An 18,885-nucleotide genomic window follows, 5' to 3' on the forward strand; every position below is an offset into this window, starting at 1 on the left:
TATATATATATATAATCAATGATTTTACATGTGGTTTTCTACAATCAAAACTTTTGTCATTTATCAAAACTGTGATAACAAAGTTCGTACAAAACAATTATCAGATTTCAAGGCATTACATAAACATAATCTTATTAAAATTAAATTGTAAAAATCATAAAACTCTGTGTCTAATAATTATCTGTTATTAATTTGTTATGATCCTTGAAAATTAATCAAAATGATTTATATTGAACTTTAATACACAACGACGTTAAATTTTTCTAAAAAATATATAAATATTACATCATGTAAGCAAATCAATAGTGTAGTTCTGCAATATTTTTGATACATTTTTCAAGAATAATACGCATTTATTAAAGTACTATTTTGAGTAAGTTTCCATCAAAATGTTTTAGATTTTATATATATTTAGTCAACAGAAAAATTAGATTTAATATACACACACACATATATATATATATATCCGGTGGATCAATGTAGTTTCCAAGGAATTGAAAGCTATAGACCAGAATGTGACATATGAGTTAACTTATAATAGAGAGAGATGGAGAGACCTGTTGAAGGCAGCAATAGCCCTTAATGGACTGGTATGCTGAGAAAATAAAGAAAAATATATATATATAATGTTCCTCGCATTAAATATGAAATATATAGCTATCATTCAGTTTAAGTATCTTATTTAACATTATAAGAAAATAATTTTTTGAAATACATCAATTATACATTCTTAATGCCTTAATCATACTATTCTTGATAGATTTCAGATCTTAGTTAAATAAATAAAATGGAAGTAATTGGTGATTATGAATATAACAGTGCGAATCGTTTGGGACTTGGAGCTTTTGCTATTGTCTTTAAGGGTCGGTCCAGAAAGGTAAATCACATGGACAATTATAAGCTAGCTACAATTATTTTAATATATTTACATATTTATTGTCATCTAAATAATTTATTTAATTTTATTATTATTAATATCAGAAACCTGATATGGATGTTGCTGTTAAAACAATAATGAAAAAAAATATACCAAAAACTCAAAGTCTATTGAAAAAAGAAATTGATATTCTAAGGGTAAATATATTCATAATACTTGTACTATTTTACTAGTCTATTGGCAATGATAATACATAATACATTGTATAATTTATATTAAAGTCTAGTATACTATCCATTAAACAATTAAATACTTAATATATGTTTTTATAATTTTTTTTTTTTCATTTATCTGTTACTTGCCAAGTATAAATATCAATTGAATGTATTTTCAAAATGTTAATTTTTGATATCATTAACAAAAATATTTCTTTATAATTTTTATGTTTTTATTGCTTTAAAATTTATAGTTTATATCACATTAGGTTTCATTAGGCAATTTCATAGTTTATTTATTCATCTAATTGCAAAATTAAATTGCACTAATATAATCTTATATAATTAATTTAATTATTCTATTTTAGTGGTGTTTCAATAAAATCCAATTTCCTCGAATTATCTACTAATTAATTGTTTCATTAAATAAATAATTTGTTTACATTTTGAAATATTTTATTTTTATTCTGTTTATTATAAATTAGTATATAATAGATGTTAAATAAAATGTATAATTGAAAAAAATTAGTTTTCAAGTATTAAATTTACTAAGAACACATTCAATTTTAATTTGAAAATATTATAATAAAATTAATCAAATTGTAAAATAAGTATTAATATTTAATACATTTTTTTATTTTAGAAACTAACTGTTCTTCAACATGATAATGTTGTACATCTTCTAGAATGTCTAGTAAGTACTGCATTATAATTTATATCTTTGAATTTGTTTTGTTAAAATTTATTTTATTTTTGTGACCTTAAATTTGTTTAGGATACAGACGATGCATTTCATTTAGTTATGGAGGTTTGTAAAATTATATTTAATTTAATTTTTATTATTTAAGTATATAAAGTAGTGTTGGCTAATGTCCTTGGAATATAACTTGTAAATAAAATTATCAAAATTAGATATGTATAAAAAAATTGTATTTTTACATTCTCTACATCAGAAGGAGTATTAATATTTTAACCAATATGCAGTACATACCTCAAAGTATTAACTATTAAACACAAAGTAGAACAGTGTACACAATCCTTTATATGTGCCTACATGTACCATCCTACATAGTAAAAGCAGTTGACAAAATCCAAACTCTGAAAATTATCATTTTCTTAAGTATCACAAATATTATTAGTAAATTGTTATTTTAAACCTAACTTACTCTATGTAATATAGTAATTTTATACCTAACACCTAATATATGTAATATGTAACATCTTATAGCTAATAACCATTGCTGTTGATGCCTTCATTTTCAAATTAAAAAAAAGTATAAATAACTCAAATTCAAAAATAAAACAACATGATTACTATAATATGATTGTGAATTATGTTTTAAATTATTGTATTTTATTTATCATTAAAGTAATTACAAATTAAAAAATTTAATTTAAAATTAATAATTTTTATTATTTAAGAAAAATAATATTAGTAATTTATATTGTTTGATATTATGGTACAATTAGGAAAATAAAATCAATAATATAAAATAATCATTGGCCAACACTAATATTAAGTACTACTAGTTAATATTTCTTGGTTTTTGTTTTAGTATTGTAATGGCGGCGATTTACAAGATTATTTAAATGGTATTTTTTGCAATATTTTATGATTATTAAATTTAATATATATTATATATTATAATATTATGATATTTAAACTCATTTAATCAACTGCTAACTTAATATAATTTATTTAACATAAAGCTTTTTCCAATTTTTTTTTTTTTTTGTTTATTATATTTTTTATCATACTTTATTTAACTTTTTTTTATAAATATGAATAATTTTATTACATTTTAAATTATTTTATCTAAAAATTTAATGTTATTATTTTTATTATAGTTAAAGGCTGTTTAAGTGAAGACACTATTCAAATATTTCTAAGACAACTTGGTATGTTATAATTTTTATTTATTTATCAGAGTATTAAAATAAAATATTCCAATTGTATTATATTTCAGTTGGTGCTATGTATGAATTTAATAAACAGGGCATACTACACAGAGATTTAAAGCCTCAAAATATACTACTGAAGTTTTCAGGTGAAACTCGTTATCCAGAACCTAATCAAATCACTTTAAAAATTGGTACCTAAGCATTTTTATTTTAAGTATATTGTAATATCAAGAATAATTATTTATAACTTATTAAAAAATTTTAGCTGATTTTGGGTTTGCACGGTTTTTGGATGAAGGAGTAATGGCTGCTACTATGTGTGGTTCTCCTATGTATATGGTAATATTTTTTAACAACCAGGATAAAATATTTTTCCTTTGATTAAAATAATATTTAAAAAATTATTATTTTTTTTAATTGTGTAATATATGTTTATTTAAGGCACCTGAAGTGATTATGTCGTTACAATATGATGCTAAAGCAGATTTGTGGAGTTTAGGCACAATCATATTTCAATGTTTGGCTGGTAAAGCTCCATTTTTTGCAAATTCACCAGCAGGATTAAAGCAAATCTATGAAAAAACTAGTAATCTAATGCCAAAGTATGTTTGATTAATTTAATGAAAATATTGTATTAAAAATAAATAAGTTTGTTTTAATTTTAGAATTCCTCCTGGAACATCATCGGACTTGTCAAATTTATTATATGGTCTTCTAAAAAGAAATCCAAAAGACAGAATATCATTTGAAATGTTTTTTGATCATCCCTTTTTGAAAATGAAACCACCACCGGTAACTATGCCTTCTCCGCTTGCCAACAGTCCAAAAACTCCATCTGCTTTTGATCAAGGTAAACTAGTTTCTATTTTTTTTTTTTTTTTTTATTGTTATTATTGAACTTTTTTTATTGAATATTTATGAACTTTGTTATTTTGCAACAAATGAAAAAAATTAAGTTTTAAAAGTTATTTATTTAATTAACATTCTAGGTTATCATTATTCTGTTAGTCCTGATCTTTCTGATGAATATGTTATAGTACCCTCAAATATACCAGGATATCCTCAGTAAGTTTGATTATTTAATTAGACATTTTATTGTATTCAGTATCATATATTTAGAATAATAATAATTTGGAGTATGATTTATTTTTATTATTGTCAACTTTTTATTTAATTTGAAATCATATACAAATTTTTATTTCATAAAGCAATTAAAATATATTTTCCTTTATGATACTCGATTGATTATTATTCTTTGTCAAAATAATCTAAAAATAAATTAAGCTATGATATTTTGTACATTTTATAAATCTGTTTCTAACATTATTGGATATAGAATATTTTACTTACACACTAAATCAATACAATATTTATATTCCATACATGGAAATTATTTTATACTACTCACATAAGTTTTTTCTTTAGTATTATGTAATATGTTATATTTTTTAGAGAGAAAGAAATTAGTGCTAGTCCTCCAAGACCTAGTACTCTTTCTATTCAAACTCAACAAGACTACAACAGTTCTAGAACTCCATTAAAAGTAAGTTTATAAAATCTCAAAAACTTAATTTTTCCTAACTGTTCATTAACTTTTATCTTATTTCACCATTACTTTTAATCCTCACGTAAAAAAATGAATTGTTTTTAGTTTTCAAATTTTTTTAATAATACCTTTCTTATAATATTTAGAATTAAATTATAGACAAGTTTTGTTTAGCTCAAATGTGGTGTCTAGAAATAATTAAGTAATAATAAATTATGTAATTTTATTATATTTTTCTTCTCTAGTGGTGATTGTTTGATAAACTTCAAGTAAAATATTAATGACAAATATTTTGTTTTTATTTTTATTATTTTGAATATATAAAATAAAGCATTAAATATATTAAATAAGAGAAACCATGTTATACATGTTATATCTTTAATACCATTGATTATATATACTGATATTTATAATCAATAATAATACTTTCTACACAAAGTAGTTAGTTTTAATATTGTTTATTTTGCATTCTACAGCTATTATGTTTAATTTAATTAAAATATCAATTAATTAACTTAAAATATTTTTGCTTAAATGAAATTTTTTATACATTTTTAACATAAATACCTCTGTAATATTATCATGAAATTGGTTTAGTCTGTACCTAGATCTCAACCTATTACAATGAATGCACGGACTTCAAAGAATATAAGTGGACCTGATTTTTGTTCTATATCACCGCCTACAGTAAGTTTATGTCATGATTTTATATTATTAAATTATTGAAATAATTAAAATTATTATTTCAGGTATAATTTATTAGTGTATTGACAAAATACATTTTTTTTTTTATTATTTTAATTTTTAAGTAAAATTTTAATGCTCTACTAAAAAAAAGCACTTGTAAAAAATTGATAGATTGATTAGAGTCAATGAAACAGATATTGAATTGTTCAATACATTTATTTCATTTTAATTTACATTTTATGTGTTTTTTAAACATAAAAATGTTGTTATAAATCGAAAAGTATTTAATTTATTAAAATATATTAATGTAAAAATGTATAATTTATTTATTATTAAAAAAAAAAAAAAAATGTTTATACATTTTTCTGTATCCATATTTTTATGACTCAAGGTTCAATTTATGCTTGGAACTCCTCCATCAGGAAGAAGAATTTCAGAAACACCTCCTTACAACACATGGAATATTACTCCAACAAGTTCTCCATTAAAGAAGTCTGGTAAATAATATTGGCTTTTTTTTTATTTAAATCTAGATAATTTAAAATTTATAATTTGTCACATATAGTCCTGAGTTCACCGATTTTGAATACACAACAATTTACATTTAATACCAACCAAAAACCAGGTACTGTTGGCCTACCTTTTAGTAATAACAATCGTGCTATGACCTTACCTGGTAATTTCAAATAATATAATTAATTTTTTTAAATTAAAAATTTTATGAAAATTACTAATAATTATTATTTTGATAAACAATTTTTTTTAGAACTTGGAAATATAACTTTTCCTGATCTTCCTCAAGAAACAATATTAGAAGTTAGTTAAAACTACTAAATATTATTGTTCCTTTATATTGTATTTATGTGATTTTGTTAAAATTAAAATGATTTCATTATTAATTTTAGAAAGAACATATAGAGACATTAGCTAAACTCAATTTTGTATTAGCTTTGGTTGAATGCATTGTTGAATGCGCTTCTCCTAAAAGACCACGTTATGAACGATTAGTGCTTTTAGTTAGAGCATTGCAATTACTGAGCTCTAGCTTAAGCATAGCAACTTCCGAACTCAAAGCTGGCAGACTCCAGCCTTCAACTAATGTTAAAAATGGTAAAATAATCAAACAACAAATACTTGTTTTTTAAATTTAAGTAATATGTATATTTTAATCAAACCAAATAAATAACTTTTTTTTACCTAGTATAATAGCGTATCATTATTAGTTTCTACTAATAAAAAAAAAAACTATTATCAGCGAATTGTTTGTAATTCAATTTATTTAAAATTTAATTTTACTATTTAAAACTATGTTGAAAAATTTTTTAAAATATATTTTTTAATTATATAGTGGTGCAACAACTAAATGAAACTTTTCATAAAGTTTTGGATGACTGTAAACAAATTAATGTACCAAATATGCTACATAACACGTCTTCAGCAACTACAACTGCTGAAAAATTATTATATGATTATGCTGTTGACATTGTAAGTTTTCTTTTATGTAATATATTATTTATATATATATATATATATATATATATATATGTATGCGAATAACCAATATGTTTTAGTGTGCTAAAGCTGCATTAAAAGAACTTGGTAACACTCCATATGATTACTTTAAATCATACCAAACAGCCCAGATTCTATTACATAGTTTGTCTCAACAAGTAAACTCTCCAAGCGACAAAGAAATATTAATACGATGTAATTAATAATAGTTATAGTTATCAAAATCCATATAAATTGTATTAATTAATATTTATTTGACACAGATCGTGATGCAGTAGAAAAACGATTATCTATATTACAAGAACAAGGTTATGTTTACTCAAATACAGTCAATGGCAACCATAGCTCTACTTGACTCATGTTAATAATTGATAATCATGTATTTACTAAAATTTTACAATATTCTAGTCCCTTGATTTTTTTTTTTTTTTGATTTATTTATATGTAAAAATGTGTTCTATCATAATATGGCTTGTATACAATTTCCTTATGAACAAAATATATGAAATATAAAAATATGTTATCCATACTAACAATACTATGTTTTAATTATACATCATGTTAAATGCTTTTACTTTTAATATATAATTTTATTATTTATATTTATATATTCTTGAATTACAATCATATTATGAATAAACTATTATGACTTTAGTTCATTAAATAAAAAAAAAAAAAAAACTTAATCAAATTCAATATGTCTGCTTTCTTTGATAAATACCTTAATACAAACGCTTTTAATACAAATTTAAAGCGTGGAACGTTCAGAGTTCGATTCATAGACATATAAAGATATGGACTACGCTTAGAGATAGAAAACCAAGATCAACATTTAGTAAGAGAGTTAGATTACAAATACATCGATCTTTAACCCATGATGGGTGTATTTAATTCCTTTGATGTCAAGTGCCCTCCATAGTTCAACAATAATTATACTAAGACTAACATATAGACAATAATAAATAGATTAAGAATTCATCATATAAAACTAAAACATGGATATAGGTTAGAATAGTCTAATAATCAATAAAATATAGTATAACTTAGAGCATGCTTAATAAATAATAATAATGTTTTATACATGACGTTAGTTATTTAATGTTAATTAATACTTGTAGAACTACATGAAACAAATATAAGCAAATAGATAATGTAATAATAAATAATGTATAAATAATTTATAATTTAATAATGGGTTTGCAATCACGTTGATGATTGTTGCAATCATAGGGTTGCCATACGTCCTGGTGTCCCGAGAAAGTGTTTCGAGATAACGATTTGTCCGGGTTACAACATTTTACTCGATAAAATATCAAGAAAATTGAAAACAAAAGAAAGGATCGGTTTCTCACGGTAGAAATTGAAAATCTCGTAACAAAACTTGAGAACGAGGAATTATCAATAGAACTAATTTTGAAAGTTAATGTGATGAATGTTATGTTCTTTGTTACAACTATTTAAAAAAATGGAACAATTCAAATCAACATGTAACTAATTTAAAATCAATGTTATGGATAACATTAGCCCCAAAGACAATAGTCAATTGGGAAAATTTCAAAAAATCAGTAATCTTTATAAACGCTATAATGTTAAACAATCTTAATTTTGATGAATAAATATATTTCAATAATACAAAATGTTTGAAAAAATTAATCAGCAAAATGACGAGTGGCATTGTCAAAAAATAGAAAATTAATGGATATATATTTTCAAAATATTCACTGATAACAATCATGCATTTTCTGAGCTATTAAAAGTTGTTAAATTTATTTTTGTTTTGTCGGATTCGAATGCACTGATGAATAGCACATGGACAAATTCAAGATAATAACTAGATATAAAAACGGTATATTATAAAAACGTGCTTCAATAATACATCTTATGAAGAATTCTACGACCAAAGTTTGGGAAACAAGTCTTTATTAAAACAAGTTTATGGATCAGTCAAATATGATGTAGTAAAATCAACAGAAGAAACTCTGGACCCCAAAAGATCTGAAGACTAAGAATATGAATTATTATAATTACAGTAGAGCCTCGATAATCCGGACTAGTGCTGAACACCAAATCCGGATAAATCCATATCCGGATTGATCCGGATTGAAACAAATGTTACAATCCGTTAAATCCGGATTATGATATTATTTATTTCAAATTTACTGTATATAAATTATAAATAACATTAATAAATATAAACATTTGGTGAAAATTTCAAGTATTTAATCTTGTTATCTTCATGGGTTATTCTATTATCGCATGTATTGTTATTGTTCAGAAGTGCTATAAATAAATATTGTGTTGCGTTCTTCGGTGTTATCCGATATCAATTGTACTTTTATTAATATTTAATAATAATTTATACTTTATAGACTGTTGTAATAAATATTTTTTTTTTTTTATTTTTTTTTATTAGGAAACTTGGTTAAAACCATTAGTTTCAACAATTATGATAATATACAAAGTAATTTACAAATATATAATATTCTATTAAATTAAAAACAAAAGAAAAGAACAATTTTTTTTTTTTTAAATTTTTAAATTTAAATTATGAAACCAGCCTGGTTGAATAAATTAAGTACGGATAAAGTAATGGATTGAGAATTGTAGGAGAGGATAGATTGAGGATTGGCTGGAATATTTAGAGAATTGATTTGTGAGAGAAAGCTTTCGCGTTGGGAGGAGATGTATGGGCAGTTAAAAAGAATGTGGGTGATATTGCAAGTGGCGGGAGAAAAATGGCGAGTACAGAGGGGGGAATCATTTAGGCCAAGTTTGAATGAGTGCGAGGGTAGTAAGGTGTGTCCGAAACGAAGACGAGAGAAAGATGAAATATTTTTGCGAGATAGTTTGGATTTATCAAACCACGGAAGAGGAGAAATGGATGGCACAATGTCTCTGTACCAAGTGGCAAAGTGAGTGGGAAGACCTTTCCAGTATCTTAGCCACAATTTATCAACGCTATTTTTAAGCATTGGACAAAAGTCAGACCAGGGTATTGTACTGGATGAAGGGCAGCATAAGAAGGCTGTCGATTTAGCTAGAGAGTCTGCTGTCTCGTTGCCGGAGATCCCCGTATGACCAGGGACCCAGAGAAACTGTATGTTAAAATTTAATTCGGTGAGCGTGTGCAGGAGTGATCTGATTGTAATAATGAGTGGGGAGTTGGGTGTATTGAAAACATTTGAGGCAAGAGCTTGTAAGCATGAAAGAGAGTCGGTTATGATTAGAAATTTGTTAGTGATTAGTGTGGAGATGAGAAGTAGGGATTCAATTATAGCATGGCATTCGGCGGTATAAGACGATGCTGTGGGAGGAAGATTATTAGTGAAGGAAATATGAAATTCCGGAATTACAAAAGTAAAACTGGCTGAAAGAGGTGTAACAGATCTGTCAGTGAATATTAAAATAAAATCGGGGAAATTATTGCGGATGTAATCCAAAAATAGACCATTGACGAAATTAGGTTGAGCAATTTTAAGATAATCTATAGGAAACTCCAAAAAGTTTTTACTGAAATGTATTGTGGGAGAAAGAAGGAGCGAAGGAAAGTTTGTTTCGTACAACGGTAGTTTATCCGATTTAATGATATATTCTCGTATTAGGGCGAGCGAATGAGCAGTTAGAGCAAGAATGGGAAGCGATTTTGAGACGTAACGCCAGGAATAATAAATCTCAAGATAGTCGTAGAAGATGTCAGGGTGAAGATTGGCCAAACTTTTGAGCAGGAACTTACCAGCCAGCCATCTACATCTGATATGTAGTGGAGGGCAGGCCGTTTCAACTTCAACAGCTGGAGATGGAGTAGATCTTAAGGCACCAATGATAGTTCTTAGGCATGATACTTGAAGTTTGTTAAGTTTGTTACAATGTGTAGAAGAGGCTGAAACAAAGAAAAAACATCCGTACTCTAATTTAGCACGGATAACCGATTTATATATGAATAGCAGAGATGAGGGATGGGAGCCCCACCAAGCATTCGCTACCGCTCTAAGAAAATTGGACCAGCGAGAGGAGAATGATTTAAGTTCTCCAAGATGGGGTGACCAACGAAGCTTAGCATCTAAGGTTAAACCTAGATATTTATAGTTATTTACAAAAGGTAGTATATGACCATTGATGATAATATCGGGACAATTATTGAAGCGTCTTCTTGTAAATATTAAAGCTTTGCATTTTTCAGGTGCTATAGAAAAAAAGGAGGATGACAAGATATTATGTAAAGAATTTAATGCATTGTTAAGTGATATGGTTGCGAGATCGATATTATGGTTGTGGACATAGATTACGATGTCGTCCGCATAGACTAAACATTTGTGCCCAAGTGTTTCTAATTGATTTACAACGAAGGACATGTAGATGTTAAAGAGAATTGGGCTAAGGCAGCTACCTTGAGGGAGACCGGTTGTGGTGAAGCGAACGTTGGTGGAATTGAATGGTGAGAAGAAAAATAATTTCCTGTTGGAGAAAAGTAGTGATACGAGGTTGGAGAAAAAAGATGGAAGATTGAGGGTTTGGAGATGAGTGAGTAGTAAGGGAATGTTGACAGAATCGAAGGCACCACGGATGTCTATAAATGTAGCAATACAAAATTCTCGATTATTAAAGGACTGATAGATTTTACCTGTAAATTTAGCAAGGCATTGGTTTGTACCCCTTCCTCTTCTGAAAGCATATAAGTTATCAGGTAAAATAGAGTTCGATTCTAACCACCAGTCTAGCCTATTTTTGATTATATATTCAAATATTTTACATATAGCGGAAGATAATGCGATAGGTCTGAAGGATGAGATTGAATTTGCCTTAGGTATTGGGATTACTTTGAAAACAGTCCAGGATTCAGGGATCCTGTTCGATATAATTATATTATTTAGGATAGAGAGGAGAAGGTCGAGTGCATTGGTTGGTAAGTTACGTAACATTATTGCAGATATGTGATCCATGCCAGAAGCAAGAGACTTACGTGTTTATTTATGTGTTTATTGAGACAGTGCTCAGAAGTGGGGGCGGCGGAATATACATGAGGGGCATAGATAGATTCTGATTCAGAAGGTACGTAGCAAGGAGCAACTTTGGAACAAAAGTCATCAAACCAATCATCATTATGGGGTCTTATAACTGGGTGTACGCACCTGCGAAAACGTTTGGCAGTGGCCCAAAGAGATTGCAAAGAAGATGAGGGATTGAGTGTGGAGCAAAATTGTTTCCAGGAGTCTTTTTTTTGTTTTTTAGTAGATGGGTGGTGGAGGCGCATTGATTGCGGTATTTAAAGAGATCTTGTATTGAGCCAGTATTACGATAGATTTTAAATAGTGCGTTACGTTTGTTAACGGATAGAGTACAAGAAGTATCCCACCATGGGGGCGAAGTTGGATAATTATTGGAATTCACCCGCTTGAGGGGAATGGCTTCTTTGGCAGAGTCAAATATTAACTGAGTAAGTTGGTTGTATTTTTCAATATTACACGTTAATTTATCAATATGAGTGATTGAGGAATCGATAAGTTGTGCGAAGAGTTTCCAGTTAGCTTTATTGAAGTTGAATTGAGGAGGGGATGATTGTATACTTGCGGAATTAGTAAAAGTTGATCTATTGGAATAAGGTTGATAGGCGACGTCAAAATTGGTTGAAATTAGTATCGGGAAGTGGTCACTACCATGAGGGTCGTCCAGTGTGGACCACGGTGTGTTCCAAATTAAGTTGGGAGAGGTGAAGGAAATGTCTATGGCGGAGTTGCTACAGTTAGGTCTACCGAGATGAGTGTCGGAGCGATCGTTGAGAATGCAGAGTCCTAAGGAGTTAATTGTTTCATAAATTTCGTTTCTACGATGAGAGGAGAAGGTGGAGCCCCAAGCAGGATGATGTGCATTAAAATCGCCGGAAAAGATACAATTATTTTTGGTTAGTTGGAACAGTGAGTTCCATACACTTGATGGGATAGTTGAGTCATTGGGAATATAACAAGACCAAACTGACAAGGGGGAAACATTGACGCCGTTGTCGATCTCTACTCCGATCACGTCGATCTTGTAACGAGCAAATGTTTGAATTAAATTGGCTTCAATATCGACTTTTCGGAATTTGAGGGATACGTGAGTTGCTATTGCAACACCACCGTAACCATCGGGACAGTTCGATCTTACAAGATTGAATTGGGGTATGTTGAATTTACGGGTAGGGGAAAGCCAAGTTTCAGAAAGTATTGCAATTGAGCATTTGGTTAAGGTAAGTAAGTGTAGAAGAGAAGGTAAGCGCGCAGGGAGACTACGAACGTTCCATTGCAGTATATTTATATTATTCATATTAGTAAAATAGAGCGTATGTATTAAGTTGAGGTTTAGTTTTGGGGATGAGAGGTGCAAGAAATATTAGGAATGACTAGGAGAGAATGTATAGATGACTCAATTAGGTTTTTTAGTGATGTGGCAGATTGTGTGGAAAGATCTAAAGAGTTTAGTAGTGATTTCGATAGTCGTTGTGATAGAGTATCAACCCATGAAAAGTCTTTATTTTGAATATTTGTGGCTGTATCATGTCGATTATTAATAACATATTTTAAAAATTCTCCATTAGGTACAGAGACACTTGCTTGCTTGGGAAGGTGAAAGTGATTTTTATGAGGGGAGGGGGAACGGGATTTATGTTTCCTGGTGGGACGTTAGGAATTTTTTGGAGGTGCAAGGGTTGGCGAGGTTGGTATGGTGTTAAAGGCATGAGGGATAAAATATGTTTTATTTGAAGAAGAGGAAGAAGGCTGGTTACTTACAATGTTGGAGTAGCTAAAAGCTGATGTGACCTGATTTTGTTTCTTGAAGATTACTGCGTCTCGAAAAGATAGGTTTTCTGTGGCCATTATTTTTTTGAGGTCCCGCTGGGAATTCCATTCACGACAGTTACGATCGGTTGCAAGATGTGGAAGTTGGCAGTATAGGCAGCATGGATCGGTTGCTTGAGCAGTTGGGCACGATTCAATGGAGTGTTTGCTTACACCGCAGTGGCTACATGTTGGGCTACTACGGCAAAATTTCGATGTATGTCCAAAACGTAGGCAATTTTTACATTGGAGAGGAGAACGTACGCTAGGTGATACCTCAAAGAGCATGTTGTAAATGGATATGCATTTTGGGATTTTACAAGATAAAAATTTAAGTTCTACTATGCGCGTGGGAGTGATTTTTCTGTCCTTGTTGGTAGAAATACGTTTAAATGCAACAATTTCAAATTCACTTTTCATGCCATCCCAGAAGTCCTCAACTGAGAAAGCCGTATCCAATTGAATGATACCCCATGAGAAAAGATTAGGGTTGAAGGTATGTATACGGATAGATTATTTTCCTGAAGTAGAGGAGATTCGAGGCATGTGTTGGCATGGAGCGTTGAGTCAAATGTAATTTTGATTTTTTTGTGACCGTTAGGTTTGATGTTATTGATTCCGAAAAAATTGTTACAGAAAAATTTTGCGCATTTCAGTGGGTGCCAAAAGCTAGTACCGGAGCTTGAATCTGTGGATTCAATTATTATGACAGGTGGGCCGTTATAATCATCTGAAAAGCATTTACTATGATGGTGAATATTAGGTTTAGTGTAAGTGAATGTCTGCGTGATTGGTAAATCTGTAATGTTTGACGTGCTGCTACCAGGTTTGGTGTAATGAATTTCGTAATTAGTGTTATCGGTAGAGCTCGTGTTGCCGTGCGAGTGGTTGTCGTCCGTAGACATCGGAACGTTTATATCTGTAGATAACGGTGATTGTGATGCGGTACTTTCATAATTAAAACTTTGATTATTTGTGTTCATACATAGAGTAGGGGGGTTATCCAAGATTTGTTGAAAATTTGGAGAGATAGGACTGGATGGATTCGAGGTGTTAATAGAAGTTTTGGACTTACGGTTTTTGGAATAATCCACTTGTTTCCATTCTGAGTCTGTTCGGTTATTTTTGGTTTTGGTGGTAGAAGGTTTTTGGCCTAGATTACGACCGTCGCCGCCTGACGACGACGGCATTTGCGATAAAAATTTATTAACACGATAAGATAGCGCACTGCACAAATGAATAAAACGACTGTTCACAGCGAACGCGTAATCGCGACTGGTAATAAATATTAAATGTATTATGTATAATGTATAACAATATTATGTACCTATTAGCCTGAATTTCTACAGTTCTTTAAATATACTAAGATTTATGTAGAACCCGAGTGTATTTGCTATTAGGCGTCTTATAACATTGAATCGATTGTCAATAGATCTGAGATCGTAATTTGTATTTTTAGGTTGATAATAATGAAAAAATAGCTGATTATCTCAAAAACAATGAAGCCGGATTGGATCCGAAATTCGAATCAACGGATTGATCCGAAATCCGGATTAAATAAATGTAATCCGTAATCCGGATTGGTCAAAATCATGCTCAGCACTAGTCCGGCCCCCCCCCCGATAATTCAGTGAACCCGGTAATCCGGACGGCAAAATTCCATTTGTTCGTAAATAGATTTTACGAGAATTCACGGAACCCAATTAATCTATGCATAAGATATTATTAATGACAAATACAATTTCGTCATTTTTATTACTTACTGTTCCTAGTAAAGACTTATATGTACATATGTAGGTAATAAATCGATGCCCGATGGTCAGTTCGTTTACTTCTTTCTTGTCGAATGGTTATTATTCTTGTTTGTTACAATGGCTCCTCGTAAACACGTAACTTCGACTTTAGATCAAAAAATTGAAATAATTGAGTTAATAGAAAATGGCCAGAATTATGGTATGATTGCTGAGAAGTACGGAATAGGTAAATCGACTGTTGGTGACATAAAAAAAAATAAAGAGAAAATTATGAAGTTTGTCAGCACAACTGAACGTGGTCCAGGCACACGTAAAACTTTAAAAGAGCCGGATAATCTTGTTCTCGAAAATGCTTTATTTATATGTTTTATGCAACAGCGGAGACGACATATTCCGATAAGTGGTGAAATAATTTGTGAAAAAGTACGTTTATTTCATCGTGAAATAACAAAGCAGGAAGATGATTTCACTACTAGTAGAAGTTGGCTAGACAATTTTAAACATCGTCATGGTATTAGGCGTCTTAAAATAATGGATGAGAAACTTTCATGTGACGAAGCATCAATCGAACCATTTCGAAATTAATTGCAGCGAGTCATAAATGAAAACAATTTGGACCTAGAACAAATTTATAAGGCTAATTAGATGAATCCGGTTTATTCTGGCAAATGTTACCAGAGCATACATTGGCATCAAGTCATGAGAAAAACGCCCCTGAAAGAAAAATTATTAAAGCTAGAATAACATTCATGCCTTGTGCTAATACAAGTGGAACACATAAACTACCTTTACTCGTCATTGGGACTGCACAAAAACCACGTGCGTTTAAATCAGTTAACCTTCCCGTATACTATCGTGGACAAAAAAATGTTTGGGCCACTCGTGTTTTATTTTTAGACTGGTTTCAAAAACAATTTGTTCCTGTATTTCGTGAGCAACTTTTAAATGTAAATTTATCTCCAAAAGCTTTATTATTGTTGGATAATTACCCTGGACATCAGCAGAAGAATTACGTAGTGATAATGGCAACATTTTTGCAATGTTTTTACCTCCTAATACCACAGCGCTTATTCAACTGATAGATCAAAATGTAATTCAGAATATTAAATTAAACTATCGTAAGTCTCTCTTAGCCAATGTTCTTGCTGATTCGGTGCATGGCGAAAACCTTATTGATGCTCTAAAGGCCATAAATTTAAAGGACGCAGTTTTTAATTTTGCAAATTGTTGGAAATTGGTCCCGCCAATGCTCATAAAAAAATCATGGAAACACTTGCCTCCTTACCAAACAGAAAATAAAATCGACGAAGTTGTTGAAATTAATGACATTCAACTTTCTACACTCATAAACCAGATACAGGAAACATGTACGAATAAAATGTCTGATTCTCAAGCACAGGAATGGGCTTGCCGTGGCGCAGACGAAGATTTAGCGAATCATGAAATCTTAACTGATGATCAAATTCTACAAATTGCAGCAAAAGAGGATGATATTGACGACGAGGATGAAAGTGGCTCAATCAGTACAAGTAAAGTTTCTCCTTCAGAAGCTGTGAATGCACTGAATACTGTATTGCAATGGGCGGAAGATGAGAACATGGATACATGAACAAGTTCTACATATTATTATAAACATTTTTTTTTTTTTTTGTAAATCATTAGTTTAGTTTTAATTTAAGTTGTTTATTATTCTTTTAATTTAAAATGCAATAAATATAAAGCTGGTGAAATTAAAAATAAAACCTTAATCATTTAAGTAGGTAATCTTGAAAAACCTCCGGTAATCTGGACGATGCTCGGTCTAAATTCGTCCGGAATATCGAGGCTCTACTGTATTCTTATTATTCTTATAAAAACTATTATTATTATTATATTGCTTCTATACATAATTCATTAAAATATATATATATATATATATATATTTTCTTCTTTCATATGTTGATATATATATTTATAATATTATATATGTATAATATTTATCCATTTAAAAAGTCTCGGGTTCGAAAAAATATAATCTGGTAACCCTATGATTGTATATAACTTGTAACGTTCAGTCAAAATAATGTTACCAGTGTGTGTGTGTGTGTGTGTGTGTACTATTTACTTATCGTCTGTTCACCTGAATATGATTCTGATACGTGTTCACGTGATTAAACTTTTTTTAATTCACATGTATTAACAAAACGTGATTAATTTTGTTTCATTTACGTGAACACGTATAATTATATTCACGTACAAAAACGATACCCCTGGTTAAACCCATGGATATAATAATATTAATATTTATTATTACCAAGCTCAGATTATGATAATTTGGGGCCCAGGCCAAACAATTTTAAAGGCCTATAGCTATAATCAAAATATTGGTGACCCACACATAAATATATTTCAGAGACAAAATAGAAAATTATATTCTAATTTATAAATTTATTTCTTATTTTTTTAAATACAAAAATAAAAATGTTATTTGTATAAATAATTTTTTCTTTCTTTTTGGGAAGCAAACCCTTTAATTTTATCATCGGTACTAATTACCTCCAAAATATCACTCTCTGAACACAAAACCATAAAACTATTTAAATTTTCTTAAGAACTGCTCGTTCTACGTATACTTGTTTTTTATACGAGTTAAAATAACGAAAAAAAAACCTACTATCCGCCAGGAGCCCACTATGTTTAATATTCGTTATGGGCCCGGGGCCATGACCCCTTCTGCCCTCCCTTTAATCTGGGTTTGAATATTATGTCTATGCTTAAACCACGTATAATAACTATTTATTCTATAGTTAAGTGCAACGTATTTTATAGCATATTGCAGCATTTTTAGAAACATATTTTGAGGATTTTTTTGTACATATAAATCCGGTCCTTATTTATTATATATTAAATAATAAATACTTGCTTGTAACATTTATTATGAATATTATTGTCAAACCAAATAAATATTTTTTTTTTCACATAATTTAATAGTTGAAATATTTCCAGCAAATTGTTTGTAATTCAATTTATTTAAATCAATGTTTAATAGATCAATTATACAGTTCGATCTTCAAACTTGTGACAGTTGCGGCGTGAAACTGTTACGGATACTGACAGGCAAATAGAGAGCGAAATAAAAATCTAACAGACGTATTTCTGCATAGTGTTGTAATAATGATGTAAAGATGTTTATCAACCGTCGGCATTCGCACTCATTAACCCTTTTTTAGGGGACAATGAAGGTCAACTGTGAAACGCATAAAACAACAAAAAAAACTGTTGCCCATTCGCTCTCGCGATCCCACCAAGTAACCATTGAAGCCCATGTACATGTTTATGCCCATCCATGTTTATATTCGATCAGCTGATTACTAATAACTGATTATATGGTCCACGTTCGGGCACTGTCGTTTTTTAATAGGCTATTTCGCAGTTAGCAGCAGCTGATTTATTTATAATAACAATAATAATAATAATAATAAATACAAATACGCTCTCCGTTTGTGTATTATTATTATTGTTACTGTTGTTGTTGTTATTATTATTACTATTACTATTATTATTATTATTATTATTATTATTATTATTATTATTATTATTA

General features: G+C 29.4%; 4 protein-coding genes across 5 annotated transcripts; 2 read left to right on the forward strand and 2 right to left on the reverse strand.

Annotated features, from left to right (window-relative positions):
* Positions 1–178: 178 nt before the first annotated feature.
* Positions 179–7,298, forward strand: LOC112689236 (serine/threonine-protein kinase unc-51). Its single transcript, XM_025562834.1, has 21 exons — positions 179–373; positions 761–877; positions 982–1,074; positions 1,736–1,786; positions 1,868–1,900; positions 2,649–2,685; positions 2,941–2,991; positions 3,060–3,185; positions 3,260–3,333; positions 3,436–3,596; positions 3,660–3,844; positions 3,984–4,059; positions 4,447–4,537; positions 5,138–5,227; positions 5,619–5,724; positions 5,793–5,903; positions 5,994–6,043; positions 6,133–6,337; positions 6,576–6,712; positions 6,799–6,934; positions 7,003–7,298. The coding sequence occupies exons 2-21, from the start codon at positions 788–790 to the stop codon at positions 7,092–7,094; spliced, it is 1,995 nt and encodes a 664-aa protein (XP_025418619.1). The 5' UTR covers positions 179–373; positions 761–787; the 3' UTR covers positions 7,095–7,298.
* A 1,968-nt stretch (positions 7,299–9,266) lies between these two features.
* On the reverse strand, positions 9,267–13,839 carry LOC112688914. Its single transcript, XM_025562336.1, has 4 exons — positions 13,610–13,839; positions 13,504–13,545; positions 11,361–11,401; positions 9,267–10,619 (listed from the first exon to the last, which is right to left on the reverse strand). The coding sequence occupies exons 1-4, from the start codon at positions 13,837–13,839 to the stop codon at positions 9,280–9,282; spliced, it is 1,653 nt and encodes a 550-aa protein (XP_025418121.1). The 3' UTR covers positions 9,267–9,279.
* On the reverse strand, positions 11,414–14,814 carry LOC112689354. 2 transcript variants are annotated; one of them, XM_025563037.1, is made up of 2 exons: positions 14,627–14,814; positions 11,414–13,747 (listed from the first exon to the last, which is right to left on the reverse strand). In XM_025563037.1, the coding sequence occupies exon 2, from the start codon at positions 13,037–13,039 to the stop codon at positions 11,849–11,851; it is 1,191 nt and encodes a 396-aa protein (XP_025418822.1). In that variant the 5' UTR covers positions 13,040–13,747; positions 14,627–14,814; the 3' UTR covers positions 11,414–11,848. The 2 variants fall into 2 exon arrangements, with proteins under 2 accessions (XP_025418822.1, XP_025418813.1); XM_025563028.1 differs by having other exon boundaries at positions 11,414–13,750.
* Positions 14,815–15,422: 608 nt separating this feature from the next.
* LOC112688919 (jerky protein homolog-like) lies at positions 15,423–15,890 on the forward strand. The gene has a single exon (XM_025562350.1). The coding sequence runs from the start codon at positions 15,423–15,425 to the stop codon at positions 15,888–15,890; it is 468 nt and encodes a 155-aa protein (XP_025418135.1).
* The last annotated feature ends 2,995 nt before the right edge of the window (positions 15,891–18,885 follow it).

Source organism: Sipha flava, unplaced genomic scaffold (assembly GCF_003268045.1).
Source record: "Sipha flava isolate LNK unplaced genomic scaffold, YSA_version1 111_pilon_pilon, whole genome shotgun sequence".
In the NCBI taxonomy this organism is placed as follows: Eukaryota; Metazoa; Arthropoda; class Insecta; order Hemiptera; family Aphididae; genus Sipha; species Sipha flava.

Excerpts from the sequence above, each read along its gene's own strand:
- LOC112689236 (XM_025562834.1), top strand. The coding sequence starts at position 788 with ATGGAAGTAATTGGTGATTATGAATATAACAGTGCGAATCGTTTGGGA. Across the intron at positions 3,597-3,659 it reads ACTAGTAATCTAATGCCAAA|AATTCCTCCTGGAACATCAT; the intron begins GTATGTTTGATT and ends TTTTAATTTTAG. Across the intron at positions 5,228-5,618 it reads GTTCTATATCACCGCCTACA|GTTCAATTTATGCTTGGAAC; the intron begins GTAAGTTTATGT and ends TTATGACTCAAG.
- LOC112689354 (XM_025563037.1), bottom strand. The coding sequence starts at position 13,039 with ATGAATAATATAAATATACTGCAATGGAACGTTCGTAGTCTCCCTGCG.
- LOC112688914 (XM_025562336.1), bottom strand. The coding sequence starts at position 13,839 with ATGCTCTTTGAGGTATCACCTAGCGTACGTTCTCCTCTCCAATGTAAA. Across the intron at positions 11,402-13,503 it reads CTTTTAGCTACTCCAACATT|AAGAGGAAGGGGTACAAACC; the intron begins GTAAGTAACCAG and ends ATATGCTTTCAG. Across the intron at positions 10,620-11,360 it reads ATGCCTTGCTAAATTTACAG|CCTCTTCTACACATTGTAAC; the intron begins GTAAAATCTATC and ends TCTTTGTTTCAG.
- LOC112688919 (XM_025562350.1), top strand. The coding sequence starts at position 15,423 with ATGGCTCCTCGTAAACACGTAACTTCGACTTTAGATCAAAAAATTGAA.